Source organism: Megalops cyprinoides, chromosome 17, assembly GCF_013368585.1.
Source record: "Megalops cyprinoides isolate fMegCyp1 chromosome 17, fMegCyp1.pri, whole genome shotgun sequence".
Lineage (NCBI taxonomy): Eukaryota > Metazoa > Chordata > Actinopteri > Elopiformes > Megalopidae > Megalops > Megalops cyprinoides.
The window spans coordinates 10,759,404-10,784,176 of record NC_050599.1 but is presented as its reverse complement, the minus strand read 5'-3'; the positions used below and the strand labels follow the sequence as shown (position 1 = coordinate 10,784,176).

The following is a 24,773-nucleotide window of genomic DNA, read 5'->3' as shown; positions in this document are numbered from 1 at the left end:
AGATTAACGTCTGTCAAACATCAATACCGCTGCTGATATGCTTGAACTCAAGAGTGGCTCCAGCTATGAGCTCATTCAATACCCTACAAGCAGTGTTTTCAAATACCCTGTTCAATCTGATAGCATTAATGTGCACAGTTTTGCTTACAGGGGAAGAGCTGTTTTCCAGACGCAATGTATCATGTCCAGTTTGCTCCATTTGTATGGTGCATTTTATTTTCAGAGTTGTTTTTTTTCCTTTATTGAAAAGCTAATGAAAAAATAATTATCCTACTACTCTCTTTGTCCATTGTACCTGGTTATTTAAAACATGTATTACGACAACATATTTGTTGTCATTTCATGTGCAGAACTCCATGAATTTACGTGCTTTATGGAATAAAATTGATGCATTCATATTGAATGATTGAAATAATATTCATGAACATTTTCTGGGAGGTTATATTTGTATTTTTAACAGAGGTACCTACCAAGAACAACAAACCTAGAATGTTTTCACTGGTATGTCTTATGCCATTAAGTGCACCTTATTCAATTAAAGCTCACAAACTAAAACCAGAACCAGCTCAACCAATGTACTATAGTTTATTATGTCTACAATTAAAGGTAAAATACTCCATACATTGCACTTTGTGTGCATTGCATCTAAAATAGTTTTATTATGCACAAGGGTGCGTCTTTTTAGGATGTTATTAGAGAATCACCATATTTTGGCGAAACAAACCAAACAGTCAACATATATTTAAGATATTCTTGGTGGCAAATACTAACGTGAGACAACTAACCTCCTTACCAGTAAAGCCAACAACACAGACGTGCTAAAGAATTAATTTCCTCTACTTAATGTTGACAGTCTGTGGAAACAGTCGTGTGCTCTGTGGAAGTAGTAACAATTTTTTAACAATTTTTTAAGTAACAATTTTTCCTTAGAAGTAGAGTAATTAATTTGCTTTCAGTGGTGTTACTGTAAATCACTGTCATCATGATAACACCTTTTCGGTGCACAGACCTGTGAAATCAATAAGCACCTCATTATCCCAGAGGAGAACAAAGAACTTCCTTCTTTCTCATTAATTCCCAAGTTGTTGTGATGAAAATTGAGAAGATATGTTGGAGAGACCCAAAAAGTAAGGACCACAGGAGAGCTGTGTAATTCAAATGATTACTTAAAGAAAATCATTACTTACTTCATTACTTAAAGAAAATCAGTAGCTAATATTGCCAGCACATTTGTTTAAATAACTAAATATAAATATAAATAAATAACCTGTTAATTCAGGGTATGATGATGTAAAACTGCAAAATTGCAAAATAAGGAAAACTGTGCATCATATCAACATAATACTTGATTTGTTCAGTCTACTCCATTACTGGAATGCTCTCTGATACATGAAGCATACTGTCACACCATGTGGCCCCACACATAGCCAGTTAAATATTCTGGAATATGTGTGATTAATATTTAAGCAGATGTGTTCTTAGAGAATGTTGCAGGTTCTCAGGAAGAACATTTCTTCAATACCAGGCAAGTGAGGACATGTTTCAGCGCCCGGTAATGGTGCTGACTCACTCGATAAATTTGGCCTGGGATGCATCTTATCACTCTAATTGTTTACAGTTTAGCTCCGGCACAGCTTTGATTGGACACTAACAGCAATGTCACATTTAATCTTTCACCCAGTTGTTGGGTGGATAACTCGTAAGATTACAAGATGGCCATAGACCATGTGTGCCACTACATTGACACAGAAAGGCAAGCTATGCAGAAAGTGAACAGGTAAATGCTCACTCAGTGAATTTCGCTATAGTGAATAAATGTAGGTATTGTTTTTTTTTAACCTCTGTAACCTCTGTCTGTCAGCTCTCTGTTCACTCTTTTTGGATTTTCCTTGGAGGACGTGGTTAAAAATGTTCATTTATTCAAAGAAAAACGTTATGAAATAGAGTGCTTCCCTTTCCAGCGAACAAAAATAATATGTATAATTATATGTTTTTTTAGCAAGTAATGTGGAAACCCGAGTGGGAATAGCTCACGTTAATAAAAATAACATTTCAGCCTTTTGCAGATGGATATTCCTAAAATACATATAATTAATATTTCTACATGTCTTAAAATGAGTAGATGTAAGGTGTGGCTTACTGCTGAAACACATTTTTGGGCAGAGGTGCAGCAAATGAAACTGCAATTTTGTAGCTTGAAACTTGGGCCTAGATTTAGTGCCTTATCCTCGACATTGAATAACACATTTAATATGCAGATCTCACCTTTATGCGTTTCTCCCTAAACATTTGCATTAACTGCTGAAATCATGAAGTTATACACAAAAAGAGAAGGGTGACTTACTTACTTGAATTACCTACGTTTGCTGTTTAAAATTAAGGAAAAACTTACTGTTCGTTTTTTTTTTCTTTTGCTGTGCAGTGAGAGGCATAATCTATCTGCAGGAAATTTCTCAACACACTCAATGTAAAATGATTCATTCTTGATATAAGCACTCCCAAGTGAGCAACTATTGCTCCTTTTAGGTAGGGGTGGCAATGGGGTTTGTCCTACTTTTGACCACACACCCCCAACAGCAGTCTTGTTAATGATTGTCCAAAGGCTGATGGGTCATTTTTCATTAGAGTTTATAATGTTTTATGGCTCAATTAGACAAAGCCTCAAAAGTTTAGCACCACATTTGTCTAGATAGAGTAATAACCTCCACCTAACTGGTGTTATCAGGACATGAGAAGCTCTGGTACCTATAAAGGCACCTTCCCACAGTTTGTAAAAAACCCAAATATTTCTCATAACTACTCTTAAGTTTTTCTGAGTTTTGAAAATGGTGTCAACCACCCTTCCTTAGAAATTATTCTAGAAAATTACTGTAGTCCTTCAAGGAGGAGACATGACACAATACCTTTGGAAAACAAATCCTACCAGACTCTAAAGCGTTTAATAACAAAGGGCATTATTTTTAAGGGATATTACTCAAATAGTGTAATAAAGAAATGGGGGAACTTGCACACTCATCACTGACAGTGACACAGTTGTGAAAGCAGTTTATTACTTCATTAGGGATGCAGTCCATCAAGCCACAGATTTATTCCTGGGCTGATCTGAAAGCTTGGTGAAGATCTACGCAATAAATCTGAAATTCACAAAAGGAGGGACTGTTAGCTTGCATGAATAATGCTTTTACTTGAAAATATATCAACAAAAGAGTGTTTGAACGATAAAAACCGTGACTGGTGCAGGCTGAGCAAATTCAACTGCATAGCATGTGGAATGCATGACTGCCTGCAACCGTTTGCAAAGTGTAGTCAACATGGTGACTCACTAGTGTGATGAGTGGAAGTACGATTTTGCTGTGCACAACTGCAAGACCTTGATTGAGTTGTGAGTTACTGTGGAAATATTTGACAGGATTATAGTGTATGTATGTTTTGGTGGATTTCCGCAACAACAAAAATCAATTTCAATCTTTTTGTTTCACTGTGGAAAAAAACAGGAAATTTAAAATGTACAGGCAATTTTTAGGACAGAATACCAGGTAGATAATATGTACAGCCATAATTGAAAAATAACATCTAGCACACAGGTCAATTCTGTATGCTGAATATTGTGATCAGTGTGTAACTGATCAGTGTTGATGTAGGGCCCAAAAGATAAGTGTGCTTGTTAAGTTGAATAAAAGGTTAATTCCCAAGTAATACATTATTCATTGAAAGTTTCTACCCCAGATTAGTAATGATTTTTCATAACTGCCCTCACTGTTTTGACCCGTGATCCAACAAGCGGAAAGTATACTCATAAATATACACATCTCATAAAAGCCAGTTGGCAGAAAGTTCGCATCTTTTTACGAGACGCGCTTGGAGCTTTGTTTTTGAAGACCGATGCGCTGTTTCAGCAATCGCAAGCAGTAACGTGAGCAGAGGAGCAACGCTTCAATCATTTCAATCTCTCTTCACCATTTCACACAGCAGAGACAGTGCCATTGAAAAGGATATCTGGTGCCACAACAAGCCTTCAATTATTCAGACCCAGTCCAGAGCCTAAAAAGATTCCTTTACACATCAATTATTCACAGCCATGTACTGTAGGGCCCTGTTTTGAGAAACAAAACATTTACATAAGCAGACTCCAGCCCTGGATTAATACATAAAAGCTTGCTTCACTTTGGGCACCTGATCTTACGGGTCATCTAGTGCTGTACTCATACAGAAAGTTCAGTGGTTTGCTTTACAGCTATTATTTTTTTTTTTATCAGTTTACATTTTATCAATATGTTACCATTTATTAGGAATGACCTTTTGAACCAGTTATCAAACAGACAGTAAGCTGTTAGTTGGTAATATGATTTTGACTTTGTTGATATACCGCTTTTGTCAGTAAGGGATTAAAACCCTTCTTAGTCCCTAATAGTACTGTCAGTGTTAACATCGGATATTAATTTAAACCATACAATCTGAACATATGAGGTACACTTAAAAAAATGTTTTCTAAATGATCACACATGTAAAAATTGAGAGGGTTTTACCCATTTACTACTTAATCAGTTTTAATAGGTATAAATACGTTTTACTTTCTTCTATTTTATAGTAAGTCTATTTTTTAGTATGTAGGTTTTCTTACATAAATGTGTTACCATGTCAACATTTAAAACACAAAGCTTAAAATGTTTGGAGGTACATACTATTTATAACACATTCACAGTCTGATGCAGTGATGTAAAGAGGAGGATTACTTCACGATACAGCCTTGGGAGAAGCCTGATCATGTGACTTTGGACCAATAGGCAACACCATGCCATTATTGTTTTCAAAGGCAGTATGCACCAACTTTAACAAAACGAGTGACATACTAATCCAATGAATCAACAACATCCAACAGGTTTTTGCTGTTTTACTATTTATTACAATGCAGTACATAAAAAAGTATACTTTATGTTGATGTATAAAAATCACACCTTATAATTCCTACATAGACATCACTCTAATACAATATACATCATGTGTTTCTTTTTAAATACAGCACATGAATTCTGTCACCATAAAAAGTAGAAAAAAAAATCCTGATGAGGCTCCCAGAAGCCTGGATACCTTCTGGTTGTAGGATGGACAGAGAGAACCATTCCACTCCTCATTCCTATCAAATAGTTCAGGTCGCATGGCAAAAAATGCTGCACCATCTGTATGATGGATGGCTCCCATCAAAATACATATGCAGTCATGTTACAAGTACACCGTGTCCAAGACCTGCAATCACCTGCCATGGTTTCTGTAACCATGAAATCTCCCTCTGCTTTGGCACACTGGATAAATTCTTCTTCATAATGACTTCTCGCCGGCTGTCATTCCTCAAGGGATGTCAGTGCTGGTAAAAGTGAAATAGAGAGCGAGTTGGGGGGAGGGATTACTAGGGGGTGGAGAGGGGTGGGGACTAGCCCGCTAGGGCTCGCTAGGGAAGGAACGAAACGATGGGTCCTGTAACACAAAGCAACAGCATTACCACATCGCTAAAATATCCCCAATAAGACTTAGAATGTATTGCTCCCATGTGTACTAACGCCTGGCAGGCCTGATTGCTGCAGAAGAATGTATGCATTCATGTGTAATATCAATATCAATTTTTAAAATAATCATCATTATTATACTGTGAATGAAGGAATTAATTGAATTCAAAACATGTAATGGGACGTAACATGTTTTCATAGATTTTTTTTTTCATTTAAATCCACCTGATCTGACTGATCTGTTTCAGGTATTGACAGCTATTCCATAGTTTGCCAAAGTGTCAGTGACACTTTTTTGCCTTTTGTCAAAGGGACAGATTGATATTAGGATAATGGCACTGCCATCACTGAAAAAAGAAAACAGACCAAATTATCTATTGGTCAAACAAAATAGAATATCACTAGGATGCTATATAGATGAAAGCTCTTCTTTCATCTATATAGCATATAGCCAGTGTGTTATGCCATATATTAGAACGGGGTAGGGAGAGAAGGGGCTTGCAGTACCCTTTCAGTAAAAGTTCTTGCAATGCCACATTCATTCATTGCACACTTTAGTGCTTCCTTCATCCAAAATCCATCCTGAAGAGCTCTGACTTCTTGTCTGTCTTTGACGGGAAGGCGGGGGAGAGCATGGGCAGGTTCAGGTCTGCCACCCTGTGGGAGTTTCTCAGCTGGATGGAGTTGCGCTTGGCCGCGTTGCTCCCGGCGGCGTTGCGGCCCCTCTCTTTGGAGTGACGCAGGCTCTTGATAACGAGAGTCTGTTGCCGCGAGGGGGGGAACACAGGGGGCCTCGAGCCGTTCACCAAGAAAGGCGAGCCGCTGGTGCTGTGCCTCGTCATGCCCACCCACGTGATCTTTCTGGAGATGTTGTCCTTCAGCGCCGTGTGCCTCAGCTTTGGCAGCGGTGATGTCTGTGCCGACTCAATGGTGGCGAGGTGACGTCCCTCTTTCTCCTGGTAGCGCCAGGCCAGGGCGGCTGGCTTCTCGTCCATGGCTTGCAGGAGGTCTTTAAAGCGAGTCTCCTGCTGAGCCGCAGGACTCCGGCTGTGGCCCCTATTGTCTAGGTGCGTCCTGGGAGAGACACCTTTGTCTGAGTAGAACGTCTGGAGCTTTTCCAGTTTGTCCTCTGCGTGGTAGTTCGCCTGCTCCACTGGGGAGTTCTCCGAGTGCGTGGGCCTCAGCTCGTGCGGTTTCTGCACTCTCGTGGCGACTCCCACCTCCTTGCTCAGCTCAGCGTTTGCCGGTATGTCACAGGGAGCCGACTCGCACAGCTTTGAGCAGGAGGCCTCCCTGCAGGAGCACTTCGGAGGCGAAATATGGACCAGCTCCCTCTCCGCAAACGTGGAAACTGAAAGGGGCGGGAGTGGCACCATCAAATGCAGAATTAACGAATGTGGTGACATTTCAGACAGAGGTATTCTTAAAGGGACAAAAGGTAGAGCAGCGTTACCTTCGGGAAAGAGCCCCTCCTTATTATCCAGAGTGATCTCATGAGCAATCTCATCATCTGTAATAGCATCCTCTGACAGAGGAGCTGAAGACGGGGAGGTCTCATTGTTTTCCTTCAGTGTGTCATCTGCCTTCTTTTTGCTGCCCTCAGACTCTGTATCATGACACTGGTTCGGTAGGGGCTTACTGGACTGCCTTGTGTTCCTCTCCACATTCACCTCCTTCTGAAAGCAACGCCAAGCAGCACATTCGGATTATATTTCTGCAACATCTCTGAGATGAGATTTCAGATTATACTAGGACAATGCAAACAAATCAATCAACAAGCAAATGCAAAAACACCTGTATTCCCAGGTACAAATGATTCAAAAACCAGTCTGGATATGAATAAGCCTTGTAGGTATTAGCCATGTAAAGTAAAAAGTCATGGTAATACAAATATTGATAAACAAAAAATACTTATATATTTTTTTAATATAAAAAAAAACACTAAAAAGCATGTTGCTTTATCAACATCAAATGACAAAGGAACAGGAGTTCATTAATTATTATTAAATCTCATGAACATAAGATACTTTTAAAATCTGCCCACATATTTTCAAGATCAAGATCGAATACAAAGGCATGAGCTTGTACCTGTGGCTGGACTTTTTGCCCTGTTTTGGCCTTTTCCTTCCAAGTTTTGTTAGGGAGATTCCAGTCACTGTTCTCTAGTTTCTGTGAAAGTAACATGTGTGGTTAGGTATCTATGAGGTGAAAATGAGAATTTGAGAAAGTGAAACAAACCTTGCAATTACTTGTGTTGGAAGTGAGCCCTATAATGAATGGTGCACCCATGTTCTGTCAATCACTGAGCGGTATGAATCTTTTCATTTCATTTATTCATTTTGCAGATGCGCTTATCTAGAGAAACCTACAACTTACAGAACATTCAGCCAATGTTCAATCAAAAGACTTTGCTTTATATTACAATTGGTTCAAATAACAGCCAATGATAAAGCCATCCATTTTGAGGTCCCAAATGCCTTGCTCTCTCATCATGAAGAATGAAATTCTTCTCTACTATACACCCCCACTTTCAATTTGTCCGCCTCTCAGTTACTGACTCTCCGTGGTAAAAAAATATTCCAAAAGGCTGTCACTAATGCTTCAACTCAGTTTTCATCGTTATATCTCTCAGACAGTGTACCTTGATGGCTTTGACTCCTTTTTGGTGCCTGGCCAGTTTCTTCACTAACAGGCAGTAGGCGGCCATGATGGCGGAGGGTCGGTTATTGATCAGCGTGTGAATGACATCAGAGAGACCGTAACCCAGAGACTCGGTCATGTAGTTCAGCACGGCCGAGTTCAGTTCATCTGGCCGAAGTCTGGAAATAAAATCATCAAATTAGGTTCTGCTTTGTGCTGTATTTTCCATTTGTTTTATATCCATCCAGCACTTTCTACACAATGTGTGATAGCCATTAAAAATAATCCACCCTTCACATCCTTCTGTCCATCCTTCTGGAAGATTTTTTTTTTAAAAAAAGCAACCTTTTCTTGTTGGTGATCTAAAAAAGAATTTATTTCAGTTCAGTAAGAGCAAACACTGAGCATGTGTGAGTGTTTATATGAGAGTAGCTACACTGCTGATGTCTTTCAGGAGAGTTCGTAAAAGGTGCTGATAGCACTGCTCTGCACCAAGCGTGATTTTCGCCTGCGAAACCGTACGCTTGCAGGGTTCAGTGGACACATATGGAAAGCATGAATAAAAACCGTGGTAGAAATTACAGTTCAAATTCACCATAGCAGACTTTTACAAGGGTAATAATACAACACAGGAAAAGGCTCCCTTCCCCACACTCTTTATGGCTGAAAATCAATCCCGAAGGTGCCCACAACAAGGTCCTCTGGGCTGGGCCGGAGTTCCCTGTCACTCAGGAATGCCCCGTGCCATTCTGTCACGGCCGAGGGAGCCAGAGATAGGGAGATAAAGCCGGAGCCCTGGGGCTCAGAATAGCTGTGGATGTGGGCCGGTAGTAAAAATAATAGGACAGGCCAGCGAGTGAGCCATACAGGATTCTAGAGTTTCGTGTAATATTCTGCCAAAACCATTAAAAACACACATTATGCATGTCGTTTTTCCACAGGCCGTTCCTCGCCCCTCGCCACATTTTTAAACCATCATAGCTGATACCTGTTTTTGTAGAAAACCGAATTGAGCGGTCTCTTGACGTAGCCCTCGTTCAACCATTTTTCCTCCATGGCCTCTTTAATGCTGGGCCGCTTGGCCGGGTCTGGCTCCAGAAGGGACAGCACGAACTGAATGGCCGCTATGGAAAACAGGGCAGGGGGGAGGGGGGAGGGGGGGGGGGGAATTACTGACACCCAACTGATCTCTTTGGGAAGGATCTATGTCGCAGCGTGTTATATCGTGTCACACAAAAGCAACTGGACACCTTCCAGACCCGGCAGCACACATCAAAACCCTGTGCGTTCACTTATGGAATGCAGCGAACAATATCTCAAGCAAATATTCCATCTAGGTGAGGGTGCGGAAGTCAGCAGAGCTTTGTGTTGACATTAGCTGGTTTCCTTAAGCTATGAGTTTTAATTTTAAAATCCTCACGGGGCATAATTTAGTCACTTCCTTTTCCCTTTTGCGGTTTCGCTATCCTTGTATCTTGCTAAATTCTTTGTTCGTCTGGCATGTTTTTGGGGCTCCCAAGTTTGAACAGCCCACCATGCAAAGGCACCGTACCAGGGAGTACATTTGGCAAAAGTTCCAAAAGCACCACCTGTTTGAACAGTTTCAGCTCCTGCCCTCTCTGTAAGTTGGATTCCTACCAAAACGTCCTTCACAGTAATGGGAGAGAAAAAAAAAAACTCAACAGTAATAAGACTCCCATCAGCTCACACACCTGTAGTCTGAAATTCCAATACTTTTTGATATACCGTAGATATATTGCAATGGAAGACAGACACGAAGAAATCTGATTTCAAAGAAATCAATTAAGAAATGAGGGACCAAAGCCAGGTCAATCAGTGATCAAAATGGTACCGGGCCAACTGAGGTATCATGTTGACTGAGTCTGACTAGTCTCAATTCACCTTCAGTCACGGTCTGACCGTGATAGAGAGGGTGTCAGCCCGCAGTACAAATTTACCCATTTATTTAATTGAACTCTGTCATAAAATGAACTTTTCTGGAATGATCTTAGTTTACTGTTAAACAGCTGCCTCTCCCTGTATTGTTTCAGGAAATGTTTAAAATCATCTGCAAAGAATCAAGCATGTTCCAGCCAATAATCAACTATTGATACGGTTGTCTTTAATTCTCTGCATATTGATTTCTTTTTTCCTGCACATTTAATAAAAATCTCATCTCCCTTTGTTGACATGACATTGGCCTTTTCCACATTGTAAACCAAGCCATCGGGAAATATGAACTCATGCACCTTGCTCTAAGAATAGCAGCCAATACACAAGGCCTGCTGAAGTCTCACCAGTAACGATTTGGATATCTTTTTACACCCAGCTTCTCTTTCTCTCTCTGTCTCTCTGTGTTGTACTGGAATATAAGTAATAACTGTAACAATTCATACCACAATAATCATATGTGGTGATACACATTTCCAAATGATTTTATAAAAATCTAATTGAAATGTGGGCATTACAAAAATATAAGAAAACACACATGTTTATATCTCAAATATTGTAAGGCATTCATATGGAGCAAACTACTAAAGTACCAGCAAAATACTTATAACTGCACATTAAAATTTCTTAAGTGGGTAAAACCACCTACTCGGTGATGCCCGTGTGGATTTATTTCAAAAGGGTTAAAAATGTGTCTCAAGTTATTCACATTTTAGTCCAAATGAACAAGAAATCTGCACAGATGTCTCCAAAGAAGGAACAAACTCTATTATTTATGGAAAATTTGATATCACAACATGGATTAGGGGTGGGAAAATGACTTAGTGCCACATGACTGCCATCTGTCCCCCTTAATCCGAGTTAAGGACCCATAGCACAAAGCACGCAGTGTGACACTTTAGGGGAACTGACACCAAAACTCCCCTGTGTCACATATGAGGAGAAGGGTTCATGGGAAATCACTGTACCTTTGCTGATGTCAGAGGGGATGGCGCTGATTTCGCCATTGACCATTTTTTGGTGCAGCTGTTTGATGTTGAAGGGCTCAACGGTGAAGGGCAAGGTGCCTGTTAGCATGGCAAACATGCTCACCCCCCTGCAGGCAATGAAACGATGTACATTAGCACATGCACAACATAGATTTAGCTTCTCCACTTTCAAATGTATAATTGTATATACATGCACATACCATGCTATATAATGAATTCAAATATACATTATGAAATGCACTTATGACAAAAATAAGAGGGGATGTTAACATAAAACTTCGGTGAGGCTAATGTTAAACATACTACAGATGAATGCTCTGTCTGCCAAATTTTAATACCGGGCAAGTAATTATTGGAAACCCAGTACACTTATGTCACCATTATTTATTATCATTATTCAATCACTTGGCTGCTGTCTTTAGACAAGTCAACATCCAGGGTTTATGAGATGTCAGAGTTTGAGATGTTTAAAAAATGTTTACTTCTTTATTACCTAATTGTGTTCTCAATCGCCAGGCAACATTAATGATTAACTCCTGGAAATGTTATTGGAGCCAGCCTATGAAGGCCCCGGGGCGAACTGTCCAACAGAACCACAGCATTAACCGGAGTGTAAACCTTCAAAAATGTGGAGCGGAAATCCAATCCACATTTCATTAAAGCAAACGGCTAAACTTTCCATCTCCAGGAAAGCCATCCATTAAAAAAAAAAAATGTTTGGAAGTGAGAGACGAAAATAGGAAAACAGTGAGGTGCCTGCCTCGGATTCCCCGCGACCGCCGCTATTGGCCACAAACACGCGTTACTGACAGAGGCGCGTTTTCAACTCTGGGGAAGCTTCCTGTCGTTAGTGCCGCGTCAGCGACTTACACTGACCACACGTCCACCTTGGGCCCGTACTTCTTGTGTGCCAGGAGCTCAGGCGCGGCGTATGCCGGGCTGCCGCACTGCGTGTTGAGCAGGTCCTGGGACAGGGCCTCGGCCTTCAGGGTGTTGCTCAGGCCAAAGTCTGCAACGGAAACGCCAACATTTACACTGCTCGAGTGGCACACAGGGTGAAACGTGTTCGCTTGCTGCTGTCTTCTTTTCGTGGCCGGGAAGTTCACGTCAGCCACCAGACGCTACACGGCAACGGTTTGACTGGAGTGGTGCTATGAGACAATGAAACCTACGAAAAGCGCTTGGCAGGACATATCAAGCATTCATCCATCAGCATGGCAGGGGCTACTGCAGTGTTTTTAGTTCAGTCATTAGTCACCCCACTATAAAGAGTTAAAGGGGGAGTTGAGACAGCTGAGAACAAGTTCACAGAAAGGTGTGCACCATACCTGTCAGTACCTAAATTGAGATTGACTTGGTGTATGATAAAAACAAATCCCAGTTGAAGAGTTAAGCACTTTTTCCAGAAAACCTAAAATGCATTCTGCAGTGAGATGTACATGTTGAAAGATAATTTTTTAAGTTAATCGAGAATCTCTATGGATAATTTTTTAAAGAGCATCCATTAATGTTCTGTAAGGTGTTTTGTTTAAGCTCTTAAAACATTATTTGTTGTGCTCTCAGTGTCTCCCAGAGAAATGCACAGAGAAAATGCAATGTGTTTACTTTGGTCTCATGGGGCAAAAGGTTCTTTTAGATTAAACCATAGGTTTCAGTCACATCTCTTCAGCGTGTAAGTACATTTTTGGTGGTCAAGACATAAAACAGGAATCTTAATGAGGGATGTGAAGAGTGAAAACTCGCATACATCGATGGAAATGAACCGGAGAAACAATGTGCCAAAATGGATTTAACGAAGCCTAATCCTTTGGAACGCATTCCCAATTTACATCCACGCCAATAAAAACCAACAGATATCTTAAATGTGGATACCTAGCGGACTGTTTAAACTTCGCATGATAACAAACCTTCACCAAAGACAGCAAGCCTTTTGACCACACTGTCATACTTGACGGTCGCAGCGCAGCCCTCTGAGCCAGATCTTTCCGTGAAGTTATTTAATGTCCATAGCAGAACACAAGGGAGGCCTGTCCACTAACCATGGATTTTCCAGTGGCCTCATTTCTCCCTCCTATACTAATGGGCATGGGCTCAATTCCATTCTTCAAGCTGTTTTATTTATTTATTTATTTTTTTTTTTATTCATAGAATAAAAAGAACATGTCATGCATTAGTGATGACATGCCCAGAAGTATCTCCATGGTGACAGGTCTCTGAAGAACACAAAGATCCCTGGTGGTTTGCGTGCTTTGCAGATCCGCGTGGCTAGACTCACTGATGCCCCAGGTTGCCCTCCGAAGAATAACAGCAGCGTTCGTGCCTCGTGACGGGCCATTAACGGATCAAGCCAGAAGATCTTTCACCACTTTCAGAAACAATTTTATTTCTCTCTCTCTCTTTTTTTAAAGGGAGACTGCTTTTGTAGATACACGAGTAGAAGAGGGTCAGATCTCAGTGCTTTCATTTTTTTTTTCTGGAGTCCCGTTGGTTGGGGATGATGTCATCCCGAGAGGCTGATCTGTGGGATCACGTAGAGTGAGGAACGAAACCACATGATCTCGGCGCTGTGGAAACTCCCCAATTTTAGGGCTCCGTACACACTTATTACACCGTGCTCCATTCGCCAGCGAAACTGAAAAGTCTGCAAATCTGTTTGCCTCGTTAGCAACATCTCACATACCATTGCAGAAAATAAGGGCATGACAGGATTAGTGCAGTATTTTTAGAACACCTTTCTGAATGATTGAGGAAAAATTGCTTCGCCTGAACCGTGCAATGCCATCCTTACCCTCTGCTTTTGGAACTCTTGGAACACAAAGTAGACAAAGTATGCAATAAGCAGGTTTTTGGAAGCTGTACTTGATCCACTGTATATGACCAATATCTACAAACAAAGCAGGGTTTTAAAAATAGAAAAATAACCTAATAATACCTACCAACAATCTTGATATTGTTGTATTCATCCAAGAGGAAGTTTTCAATTTTTAAATCCCTACAAACAAACACAAAAAAGACAAAATACTCACTTATTTAATTCATTCTATTGTTATTGATGCAGACTTAGAATTGTCTGAAATAAATAATAGTGGATATGAAATATTTAATGAAGTCAACATTTCTGTATGATACAAAATTAGAACATTCTGTTATCTTCTCTGAAATGATCATTAGGAGAAGACAGTTTACTCCTGAAGCACCCGAGACCAATAGCATTCATGGATGTTTCATGAACATTGCATGACGTTGGTCATAAGCACAGCAAGTTTCTACAGTAAATCATGAAGACTTCTGTTAAGTGAATAAGTTGGTAAGTATATTGCATAGTCTTGTCCTGAACTATAGTGGAGAGGGCCTTTCCTACATGCTGGAATATCTCTAACATTTTACTCAAGTTAATTTGCCATGAACTTCTGGAATAAGGATTTATAAATGCTGGATGTATTCACCAGCTCACTGGGTAGATGGACAGATTAATGGACTACAAAATGCAAGATGCTGTTCAAGTTAAATCCATCAACACAACCTTCACTAAATACTGTATTTCAAGCTAAAAGAGCAACTTACACCACAACCTTAATGCATTACTGTGTTTTATTCCTGTATCCTGGATTGCAAAGAAGATAATAAAAGCATTTGCCAAATGAATAAATGTAAGTGTAAATAATCAAAATGACCTGAAGGGGGCAGTACGTAAGTCATTTCAGTTTATCCTGTTTTCACTCTGTGACTAAAACTGAATTGAATAGTATAGTATAGTCATGTACTGGGCAGGCCGTGGAGCGAATACGCATTGTGCAGAGAATCCAGTAAAAGGGGGGTATTGCTTTGAGCTGTGGAGGGCTCCAGTGGCCATCTGTCTTTTGGCAAAGCAGGCCCACCCCCCCCTCTCCACTCTGGAACAGGCAGTGGCGGTGTGGCACACTCACGGAGGTCTTGCGCTGTGCCTGGAATAGCAGTTCAGCTCTGGGCTCCGACCACACCGGCTACTCTTACATATATAAATAGTTCTGATGAAAATTAAAATGGAAAATGTCCCATAAAACCCAAGGCCTCAATAAGTTTAATTTGTCTCTATTTTTTACAGACATTATTGCACATACTCAACATAAGGCAGAACAAAAGTTGATGGGGACACTTGATAAGTTTGTAAAAGTGTGTTGATTCAACAAGCCAAGTAGATGAAGGGGGAAATTCTAATGAAACCTTTTAAATTAATAACTGCACCGAATTTCCCTACAGTAGTGTTTTATGACCTGTATCGTTATGAGGAGGCTATTATAATAAAAAGGTCCCTTTTTGCTTCATAATTTAACTGGAGGTATTGTCACAAAGATATTATCCAGTACCATATACAGGTTGGTCGGGTGGGGCCTTCAGGCTGAAGGATGGCTGGAGAGGTTTAGACACTTAGTGGGCTGAAGGAGTTCTAAAGGTGAGACTCTGTCGTTTAGCTGGACCTTAGTCCAACAGGCTAGGAGACTTTACTGCTAATTATGGAACAGAGACCTCCCCAAATCAATACCTAAGAGAAAAGAAGATTTTGTATTTGTAGTTTCACTGTTACTGAAAATGTGAGTTACAATTCGTGAGGGGACAGTGGGGCTTCATGAACCCGAAAATGGGAGGCATCAGCACCTCACTAAGCTGAATGAATCAGAGTGTTTTTCTGTAGAGATGAAATTCTTTGGTTTGGTTCAAATAAATGATTTCCGGCTCAGCCTCACTCTTCCATGACCAGTTTCTCTCATTTAAGATATGCTATTCATTATTGATGTTAGTTGCTCATTATCTTACCATTATCATTATCTTACCATATTTGTATGAAATGAAATATGTTAGATTTACAGCAATGTGTATTTTTCCCACACTGAAGTCTAACACACTGAAATCACACTGAAGTCTAATTGGTCTGTGTAAAGTATTGTGTTAGATTATATATATGACACAGCCAACAGCAACACAGCCTAAAAGATGAATTACATGACCACAATAGAACAAAATCCTGTTGAATATTAGGGTAATAATAGGTAACAACCTTACATTTCATAGTGTTGCAATGTTCTGGCCACCTTCTCATGTTGTGAGAAGGGATTTTTGTGGAATTTTCAACAGTTGTCACAATGTTTTGATGTAATCCTACACTGTAAATGTTGTTCACACAGTTTAGTGTTATGTTCTTACAACATTATAACCACATTGCACCTTAATGTTGTGAAAGAGAAGTCTGATACATGGATATTGATACATTTTGTTATTCTGCTACTTAGTTAAGTTTTACTTGCAGTAACTCTTACGTACCATTCGTAACACCTTAATAAGTGCAACATTATGTATCATAACCATTGTGATAAGCATAAATAAATATTATAACCAGCTTATTCTGTGTTCATAATAGGATACATGATATATAACATTATTCCATTACTGTCATGATGCTGATTATTAGATGCTTCATTAGATTATGTCAGTTAAATTATGTCATAGGTTACTCATATTGTTCACATATGTATTCCAGACACACAGCAGAAATCATGGTAAGACATTGCATTACATAAGCTTTATACCTGTGTAATTACAGATGCAAGTACTATTTATGTGTTACATAGGTACGGGTGAGGTTCCCAATCAGTGCTGAGGGATTTCCATCCTGAATGTGTTTTTGTAACAAGGCATACTACATAATTCATTAGACTCACTTCTTTAACAACAGAGCAGTAAGGCCACAGTAAAGTGTACCCTTTTTTGCTAATGATATGATGAAGACAATAAAATTGCTTAATAATTAAAAACAGCTAATTCTCAGATTTCCAGGTTACAGAGTCCCAGAAGTCCCCAGGCTTCATTAATGTTATGAGTAACATTATGAAAATAGTTACAGTCTATGTTAAGCCATGCATAACACCTTCCTGAACATGGTGTTAAAAGTTTACACAGCAATCATCTGAAATGCTTTATGTTCACTGATATTGTGAGAGATATTTCACGTATTTTCAAGAGCATGGTTTCAATTTTGTTCGTAACAGGTGCCATATTATTCTATGTCAGCCACTGTAAAGCTATATAGATATTCATGAATGTATAGATTATAAAGCAGCAATGTCATGCTCATAAATGATTGTAAAACATGGGTATCAGTTTCATCCTTCTTTTCTCAGACAGTTTTAACATCTGCTATGACCTATGGACACAGTTCAGTGTCTGCTCATTATGAATATCTGGGAATTTCTGAACAGCTTGTAGCATGGAACATGATACTGGACACTGTATATATGTATGTGTGTATGTTATGTACTTTTACTGATCCATATGTAGTTTTACTGTTCCATACCAGCACTGTAATATTTTAGTCTTTTAGTCTTACATGTGGAGATTTGTTGTCCTCTAGTTGCCTTTAGGAGTTAGGATAGGCATTATAATCTTCTGCCTGCATAAAACGTTTAAATCCAGCAATGTGGATAGGATTGTACCTGCTCATTTAAGATTGTGTTCTCTTTGTCAGCATTGCCTGAAAACAATTTTAAATCATTTGCATTTCTAAAAGTTCAGCTGGATTGGTATGGACATGCAGTTGTTATAAAATGGTTTGTGCAACTTTGTGCTGTCCATTTCTCACCATTAGAGAGATGTTTGCTGCTGCGTGTTTTGGGGACAAAGGTGATACCCAGACATTTAAGCTACACTGTCAGGAAATGTCACACCAACATAAATTCACAGAAGGAGTGGAGTAGCTAACATCAAATTTAATGTTTATGGGTAAAGTGTTGAAAAACGAGATGTGATCAAAATGGCCACAGGAAACCCAGTAACTGTAGCACACTGCTGGCAAAATTTTCACTGGCAATCTGAATTTTAAATTACAAACTTTTGCTGGTAATGTCAGAGGACTAAACAGCTTAGCACCTACTTACTTCACTGCAGTATTGGCAGAGCAGTTTTTTCACATAAGAATCAGGAAATTAAAACTTCTAAAACATTTAAAAAGTATTTCTAACTAGTGACAATGCACCAGGAAGACAAAGTGCAACATCCTTCACATTAATCATTCATTTACTCGTTTATTGCATGTAGAGTACAAATTGGGCCTAAATTCACCCCGGCTGCACTACAGTTTCTCCGGTAAGGAATTATCGCAAATGTTACATTATTTTCCATGTCTCCCACAACATTTCTTTGTGCTCCTTTTCTGTCTTCCACAACATTTCTTTGTGTTTTTACATTACATGACATTACATTATTGGCATTTGGTAAATGCTCCTATCCAGAGTGGCTTACATAGGTTACAGTTTTTTTTTCCAATGTTATCCATTTATACAGCTGGATATTTACTGAGGCAATTCTGGGTTAAGCATCTTGCCCGAGGGTACAGCAGCAGTGCCCCAGTGGGGAATCGAACCAGCAACCTTTCGGTTACAAGGCCTGGTCCTAACCATTATGCTACACTGCTGCCTGTGTTTCTTTGCTCTCTACCACAGCATGTCTGTGTGTTAATGTCAGCGGCGGGTTACCTGTGGACGATGCCGTGGCGGTGCAGGTGCTCCACGGCGGACAGGATCTGCCGGGTGTACTTGCGCACCTCCCTCTCCTCCAGGCGCTTCCTGTCACAGATGCGGTCCATGAGGTCTCCGCCCAGACACAGCTCCATCACCATGTAGTAGGAGTTCTCCGTCTCCAGCGTCTCGTACAGTTGCACGATGTTGGGGTGCTTGATCATCTGGTGGATGCGGGGCTCCCTCTTCATGTTCTTCAGCACGTACGAGTCCTGCTTCGCCTTCTTCTTGTCGATCACCTTGATAGCCACCTGGCACATAAAGGCAGCACCAGACAGTATCGGTTTTGTGGGCTGGAAGGTTTATTGTGGCACTATGGGGTGCTGCTGTGGGTAGCTATTGAAGTGCTCTTTGGACAGTGGTTTACCACACCATTTTCACCAAATCTGTGTATCTGTTTGAAACTTGAAAGTATTTTCAGGTGTCATGAGGGGGAAAAAATTCAGTAATAAGCACACTTCAGATCAGCGGAAATGCAATAACACTTTTACAACAATAATAACAGTGCTGGTTTCTAATATAATAATAATAATCATGAACATTACAAGAAACTCTTGAATAATGTGATTCATTGTGACATTCTATTAGGGTTCACTGAATTAAGTTGTTTGCATTGATAGAACAAATATAACTATCAATTACATACTGTCAGATATAATTGTCCCTATTTATGTCAGCAATATTCAGCTTTCAGTATTTATTTTGGGAATGTCTTGCATTTCTATTGTGGATGCAGAGAATATGCAAAATGATGCAGCATATTTTAACGCCGCAGGGGTCAAGTGACATTTTACCAGTGTGCCAAAATGAGAGTGACAGACTACGGATGACTCATTCCAATTGATGTACTATACACTGTTGTCCTGGATACAGGACAATAATACCTGTTTATAGCGACACGCAGCATGCAGTTGTCCTTTACGTGTGCGCTGTGGTCAAACATAGTCCGTCTTTTCAGGTGTCAGGCCTTTCATATGCCGCGTAAAGACAAAAATGTGTGCACATGCCAGAAGGAAGTAGAAGAAACAAACCCCAGCAGAAAGGGTCAATCAAATAAGACCCTTGGCTTTGAGATGAAGATGGAAAAAAAGGGCCCATCTTAGCCGTTTCTCCATCACCGTGGTTACACAGGGACATCAACAATGCACCGGAAAGCAACTCAGTGACCCTCTAAAAGGGACTGTCACCTCGATGGGCTGGTTTACCTTTAACAAACACAGACCTGGGGGGAGGGGGTGTGGGGGGTGGGGTTGGGGTGTTTTAATAATGAAGAGGAATTGTCTGTGACCAATATCTAATGGCCGTTTCTTAAAGACCCCATCCCAGTGTTGGTGTGGCTGCTGTGATCAATGCCCTTTCTTCCATAGGTCTTCAGTTTGCATATGGTTACAAGGCTCCTAATTAACCCCAGCATGGGTGCTAAGACACGTTTCACTGAAGAATCCCTGAGCATGATACTCTTTTCAGATATGTGTCACGTCTACAACAGTATACAAGTGGAGTCCACAAAAAAAAAAACGCATACAATTACACAAGTTTACAAAAATGATAAAACTACTGTTTTGGAGTATTGTGCAAAGGTGTATCACCTTAACTAATGACAAGTATTCAAAGTAATAATATCAGAGTTTATTGTCTATAACTTAAACATCAATGTGTTTAAATAAAGCTGAAATGCCTAGCAGTTGTAGATATACAGGTGTAAAATAGTTTTGCTGGGCCATTTGGACATTAACAATGCTATAATAAGGAATGGGAGCCAAAAGCCAATACAGTATCTTTGCACACAAAAATAAAAGAAGCCATTAATTTAGAATTTTATCTTTGATAATTATTTGGTATACATGTATGTACACATAATTACACTTATATAATCATATAATTTATCAATAGTGTACTTATACTAAATTACATAATGTTTTAATAGAAATAATTCACTTTTCAAAATTACAATATTTCTCAGTAAATACAACTATGGGATAACAGAACCTTATGACGACTTCATAGTGTTTTCCTGACCTACAAATATGTACTGAGTATATACATACAGGGATGGAAGGCAAGCCATTTGTCAAGTTAAAAGTTGGTAGGTCTTACCCCATACCCCATACCTAGTGACAATTATGTATAATAGTATAACAGTACTGCAAAGTGGCTGAAATTTCAGTGCCAACTTTAACTGAACATGGATACTGTCTCATTTAACCATATTTACAAAAATAAAAAAATAAATAAAAAAAGTGTAATCATAAACTTGAGTATACAACTTACTACTAATACTCTTAAAGCATCATCACTGAGCAACTAACCAACCATCCAGCTAGTCTTATGTTTAACCCAAAATAACTGCCTATATTAGATTATGTTCACGAAGCCAATTCACCACGATAAAGGAACCCAACATGGCAGACTCAGAATTGTACAACTGAGGGCTTTGATATTTACCTTCTCACCAGTACTGATGTGCAGCCCCTCCATCACTTTGGCGAAGGAGCCCTTGTTGATCATTTTCCCAACCAGGTAGCTCCCGACACGTTTGGTGTGGGAGAAGTTCTTCACCATGTCCCGGGGCACTTTGCCAAGGCAGGCGGGCGCCCCTCTGTCCCTCTCGGCCCGATCCCATTCGGGAATCATCCTCTCCAGCTCCGTGCTGTCCCCGATGATGCCCTCCAGCGCTGCCTTAACCGCAGCGGGCATCGCTGTGAGTCAACCGGCTCCGGGATATCCCGGGGCGAGCGGGGGGTGGGGCAGCGGTTCCTGCCGGTGCGGGAGAGACCAGTTCAGCCTGCCTGGGTCACCTCAGCACAGGCGCGCACTCTTGCTCGGGCTCCTGAGTGCAGGCCCTTCCTCCCTCCCCGGGGGACTGACTCAGGACCAATGATCTCCCTCCGCCGGCAAACCGGTGTGCTGAAGCAGAACCGAGCTGTAGATAATTAACCAAACCTGATACACAGTCAGTTCAAGTGTCCTGCGGGGGCTGACAGCAGACGCTGAGGACACCCTACACCATAATTGTCCCCGGAGCACATTGCATCGTTGAGAACAACAGCAGGCTTGAGTAACCGGCAAGGCTAGCCCTAAGAAGCTGATTATGGGTGTTTTACCTCTTCCCCCCAGGGCCCCATCGTTCCTAAAGAAGTACTGGGGAGCATGTTCCTGATGAAAGGCAAATTGATGAATCAATACTGGAACCTAACAAGTCAGTGGTAAATTGTCTTTGCTTCAGGTATAATCACAAAGAGTAAAAAAAATCAAATAGAGGCAGGTGTACTTTATACAAAATGCAAAAAACTGCATTCATTATACTAACAGAGTAGACTGATTTTTTTTTCATGGTGTAGATATTGGCAAATTCACCACCACCCCAGATCCTGTCTGGTACATTTCCATTTGGAAAGATTATTTATTTATTCATTCATTTATTTATTCATTCATTCAATAGACAATGTTGTCCAGACTGGCTTGTAATGTCCTCATGGCACGACACATGGAATTCATACCATAGCTGAAACAAGAACAGGAGGTACACAGGCACAGAATAGCCATGATGTCATCTTGTGTATCTGTTTCAGCTGCTGGGAACATCATTGTTGGGGGGGCGGTGAGTATGACTGGGTTAAGCATCCCACTCCTAAAGACAGTGAAGGTGGAACAACTGGAATATGGTTTATGATACACATTCAAACTATTTTAATTACTTTCATCCAGGGGGTCAGATCTGCATCCTTAAGTATAGCAACTTTGATGCGCTTGATTGAAAGACACTGTGCCTTTATAGTGCGCCTAATTGCTTGTGCCAATCACAGGTGTGACTGACATGCTGTCCCTTTACTGTGCAGCAGTCGTTGATCTCGATAACACTAGATTCAGCGGCTCGGGTTACACAGCCAATGGGCTTTTCTTTTCCTGTATTAATTAGCTGAACGATAAAAAAACAAAGGATGGCAAATAAATGAAAGTTATTTTTCTGTTGGGCCAATCTTCAACAAAGCATTAAGCCACAGCGACGCACCATAAAATGATGACAAATTTAGTTGTTTGCATTTAATTAACAGAAATCACAGCATGTGTTTTGAAAATACATATTTTACTTCAAAGCATGTTGTGTATGTCATGACAAAAATGTCTTGAATTTGGTATTGATTCCGTGGGTCATTTCCACAGCTAAACACAACTAAACACATAAAATCTACACTCTCAAATAGGAATCCAAACTTCGGATGAAATGAGTGGCTTGATGGTCTTCATTTATTAAGCTCTGCTGAGGAATACTTAAATCAGATGCACAGTAGTGACTCTGTAGATAGATGAAGATTGATTGCAAATATACACCAAAGATGTATACCTACATATTTCCTGTATAGCTACTGGAAAATCTGTGGGTAAAACAAAGCAGTTAAATAAACCACACATATCCAGTCATCTTTCCCAAATATCATGTATTCACACAGACATGAACACACTCAAAGGCAACGATAGACACACACACACACACACACACACACACACACACACACACACACACACACACACGCACACACACACACGCACACACACACACACACTTCTTTCATCTGCTTGCCAGCTTGGTAAACTGCTATGGATACTCACAATGGTCATCCACAAAGCATATTATCATATTCAATAAATCATAAATGGGGTTAATTATAGTTATGATGTAGCTGTTTGATATCACTGTTATTAACTCTGACAGACTAATCACATGTGCAGAAATCCTCTTCTTTTTGCACAGAACAGCTCTGCTTGAGGTAATTGTGAGGTCTCACGTGAAATTGCCCTGGTACCACGAATGATTTCTTCCCAGATCTGCAATACAACTGTGGTCAGTCTTTACTGCAGAAAAAAAGAATTTGCTTCCCAATGCTGCAAGCTAACTGTGATTAAATTCAACCAGACTGTATGCAGATTTTTCTCACTCAACTACATTGTGAGGTTTAGATTTAAATATTGAAATTTGCCATTCAGCAGACAAATTGGACCATTTGTCATTGGACAATGTGACAAAGTCAACAATGTAAACAATGTGACGAAGATCTTAGGAGGAAACTGTTCACAGAAGCTTTTTATTGCTCCACTCTTTGGGACTGTGAGGAAAAAAACCTTTAGCACGCTCATTTATTAAAGTATGTGTAATCATTGGACAATGTCATGTTTTTGTTGTTGTCTTATTGCTTCATATATTTTTGAAGTACTAGCTTTTAGCATTTTTCAAATGTTTAGACCAGAGAAGTAACAAGCAAATGTTCAGCTTTACTTTAAAACTTTAATATTCAGCCTTCCTGACATATTCAATTTTGACACTACCACTATCACTTCATAATAAACAAATATTATTTACATTTGTGATGTAATCAAAATAGCTGTCTGGTCAAGAATAACAGATACAGTTGTTAATAATATTGTGATTTTCATACAATATTATAATTTATATTATAATTTTCACCAGTGTACCTTTCAAAATACACATGCTACTAGAGGAAGCATGTACCTATATATGTCCGTGTCCAAGTTATGGAATCACATTAATGGCGTCCACTGTAATTGACTTGTTTCAAAACATGTAATTCGTTTTCAATATATCAAGCTTAACTGGAAAAAAACCTGACAAGTTGCATAACTGTGGTGTTGTTTAACGGATTTCAATTAAAAAAGAAAAACTTGGATTTAACCCATAATCCCTTGAAACATCTGTGGATGTACAACCCGATATTTATACTGCTCCCCGGGCAACTACTGGAGTCTTTCAAATGAGCCAAAGAGTGTTTGTCTTACGCGAGCCCACAGTAAGCAATGCGTGGATATATGGAGATTTCTCATGGATAATTTGGCAAATTGATTGAATAAGCACATTCCTTGTTTTTAACAGGGCTATGAAGAGGACTTGTGAAAGCAACGGCAATACATTATGGAAGTTAACTCCAGGTTTCCTCTGTGGCTTTTTTAAAAGACAAGACCGAAGGGCTCATAATAAAACCACACATTATGTGCATCGCCACAGTTATGTCTTTTGGAAATTTGATGATCAAAGCCTTGATTCCGAGCGACTGTCTCCACCGTTTCTGCAGACTGTATAACAGCACACTGGACAAAAGCGAGGGGGGAAAAAAAAGCTCATGCAAACATTT

General features: G+C 40.0%; 1 protein-coding gene across 1 annotated transcript; it reads right to left on the bottom strand.

Annotated features, from left to right (window-relative positions):
- Positions 1 to 6,067: 6,067 nt before the first annotated feature.
- Positions 6,068 to 21,324, bottom strand: LOC118792402 (hormonally up-regulated neu tumor-associated kinase). Its single transcript, XM_036550242.1, has 11 exons — positions 21,073 to 21,324; positions 18,586 to 18,878; positions 14,017 to 14,072; positions 11,951 to 12,089; positions 11,060 to 11,187; positions 9,130 to 9,265; positions 8,143 to 8,320; positions 7,590 to 7,670; positions 6,955 to 7,177; positions 6,544 to 6,852; positions 6,068 to 6,450 (listed from the first exon to the last, which is right to left on the bottom strand). The coding sequence occupies exons 1-11, from the start codon at positions 21,322 to 21,324 to the stop codon at positions 6,068 to 6,070; spliced, it is 2,178 nt and encodes a 725-aa protein (XP_036406135.1).
- Between the last annotated feature and the right edge of the window lie 3,449 nt (positions 21,325 to 24,773).

Coding starts and splice junctions, on each gene's coding strand:
- LOC118792402 (XM_036550242.1), bottom strand. CDS start 21,324: ATGCCCGCTGCGGTTAAGGCAGCGCTGGAGGGCATCATCGGGGACAGC. Junction 14,073..18,585: donor CGCCACGGCATCGTCCACAG/GTAACCCGCCGC, acceptor GTTTGTTTGTAG/GGATTTAAAAATTGAAAACT. Junction 9,266..11,059: donor CCCCTCTGACATCAGCAAAG/GTACAGTGATTT, acceptor TGTTTTCCATAG/CGGCCATTCAGTTCGTGCTG.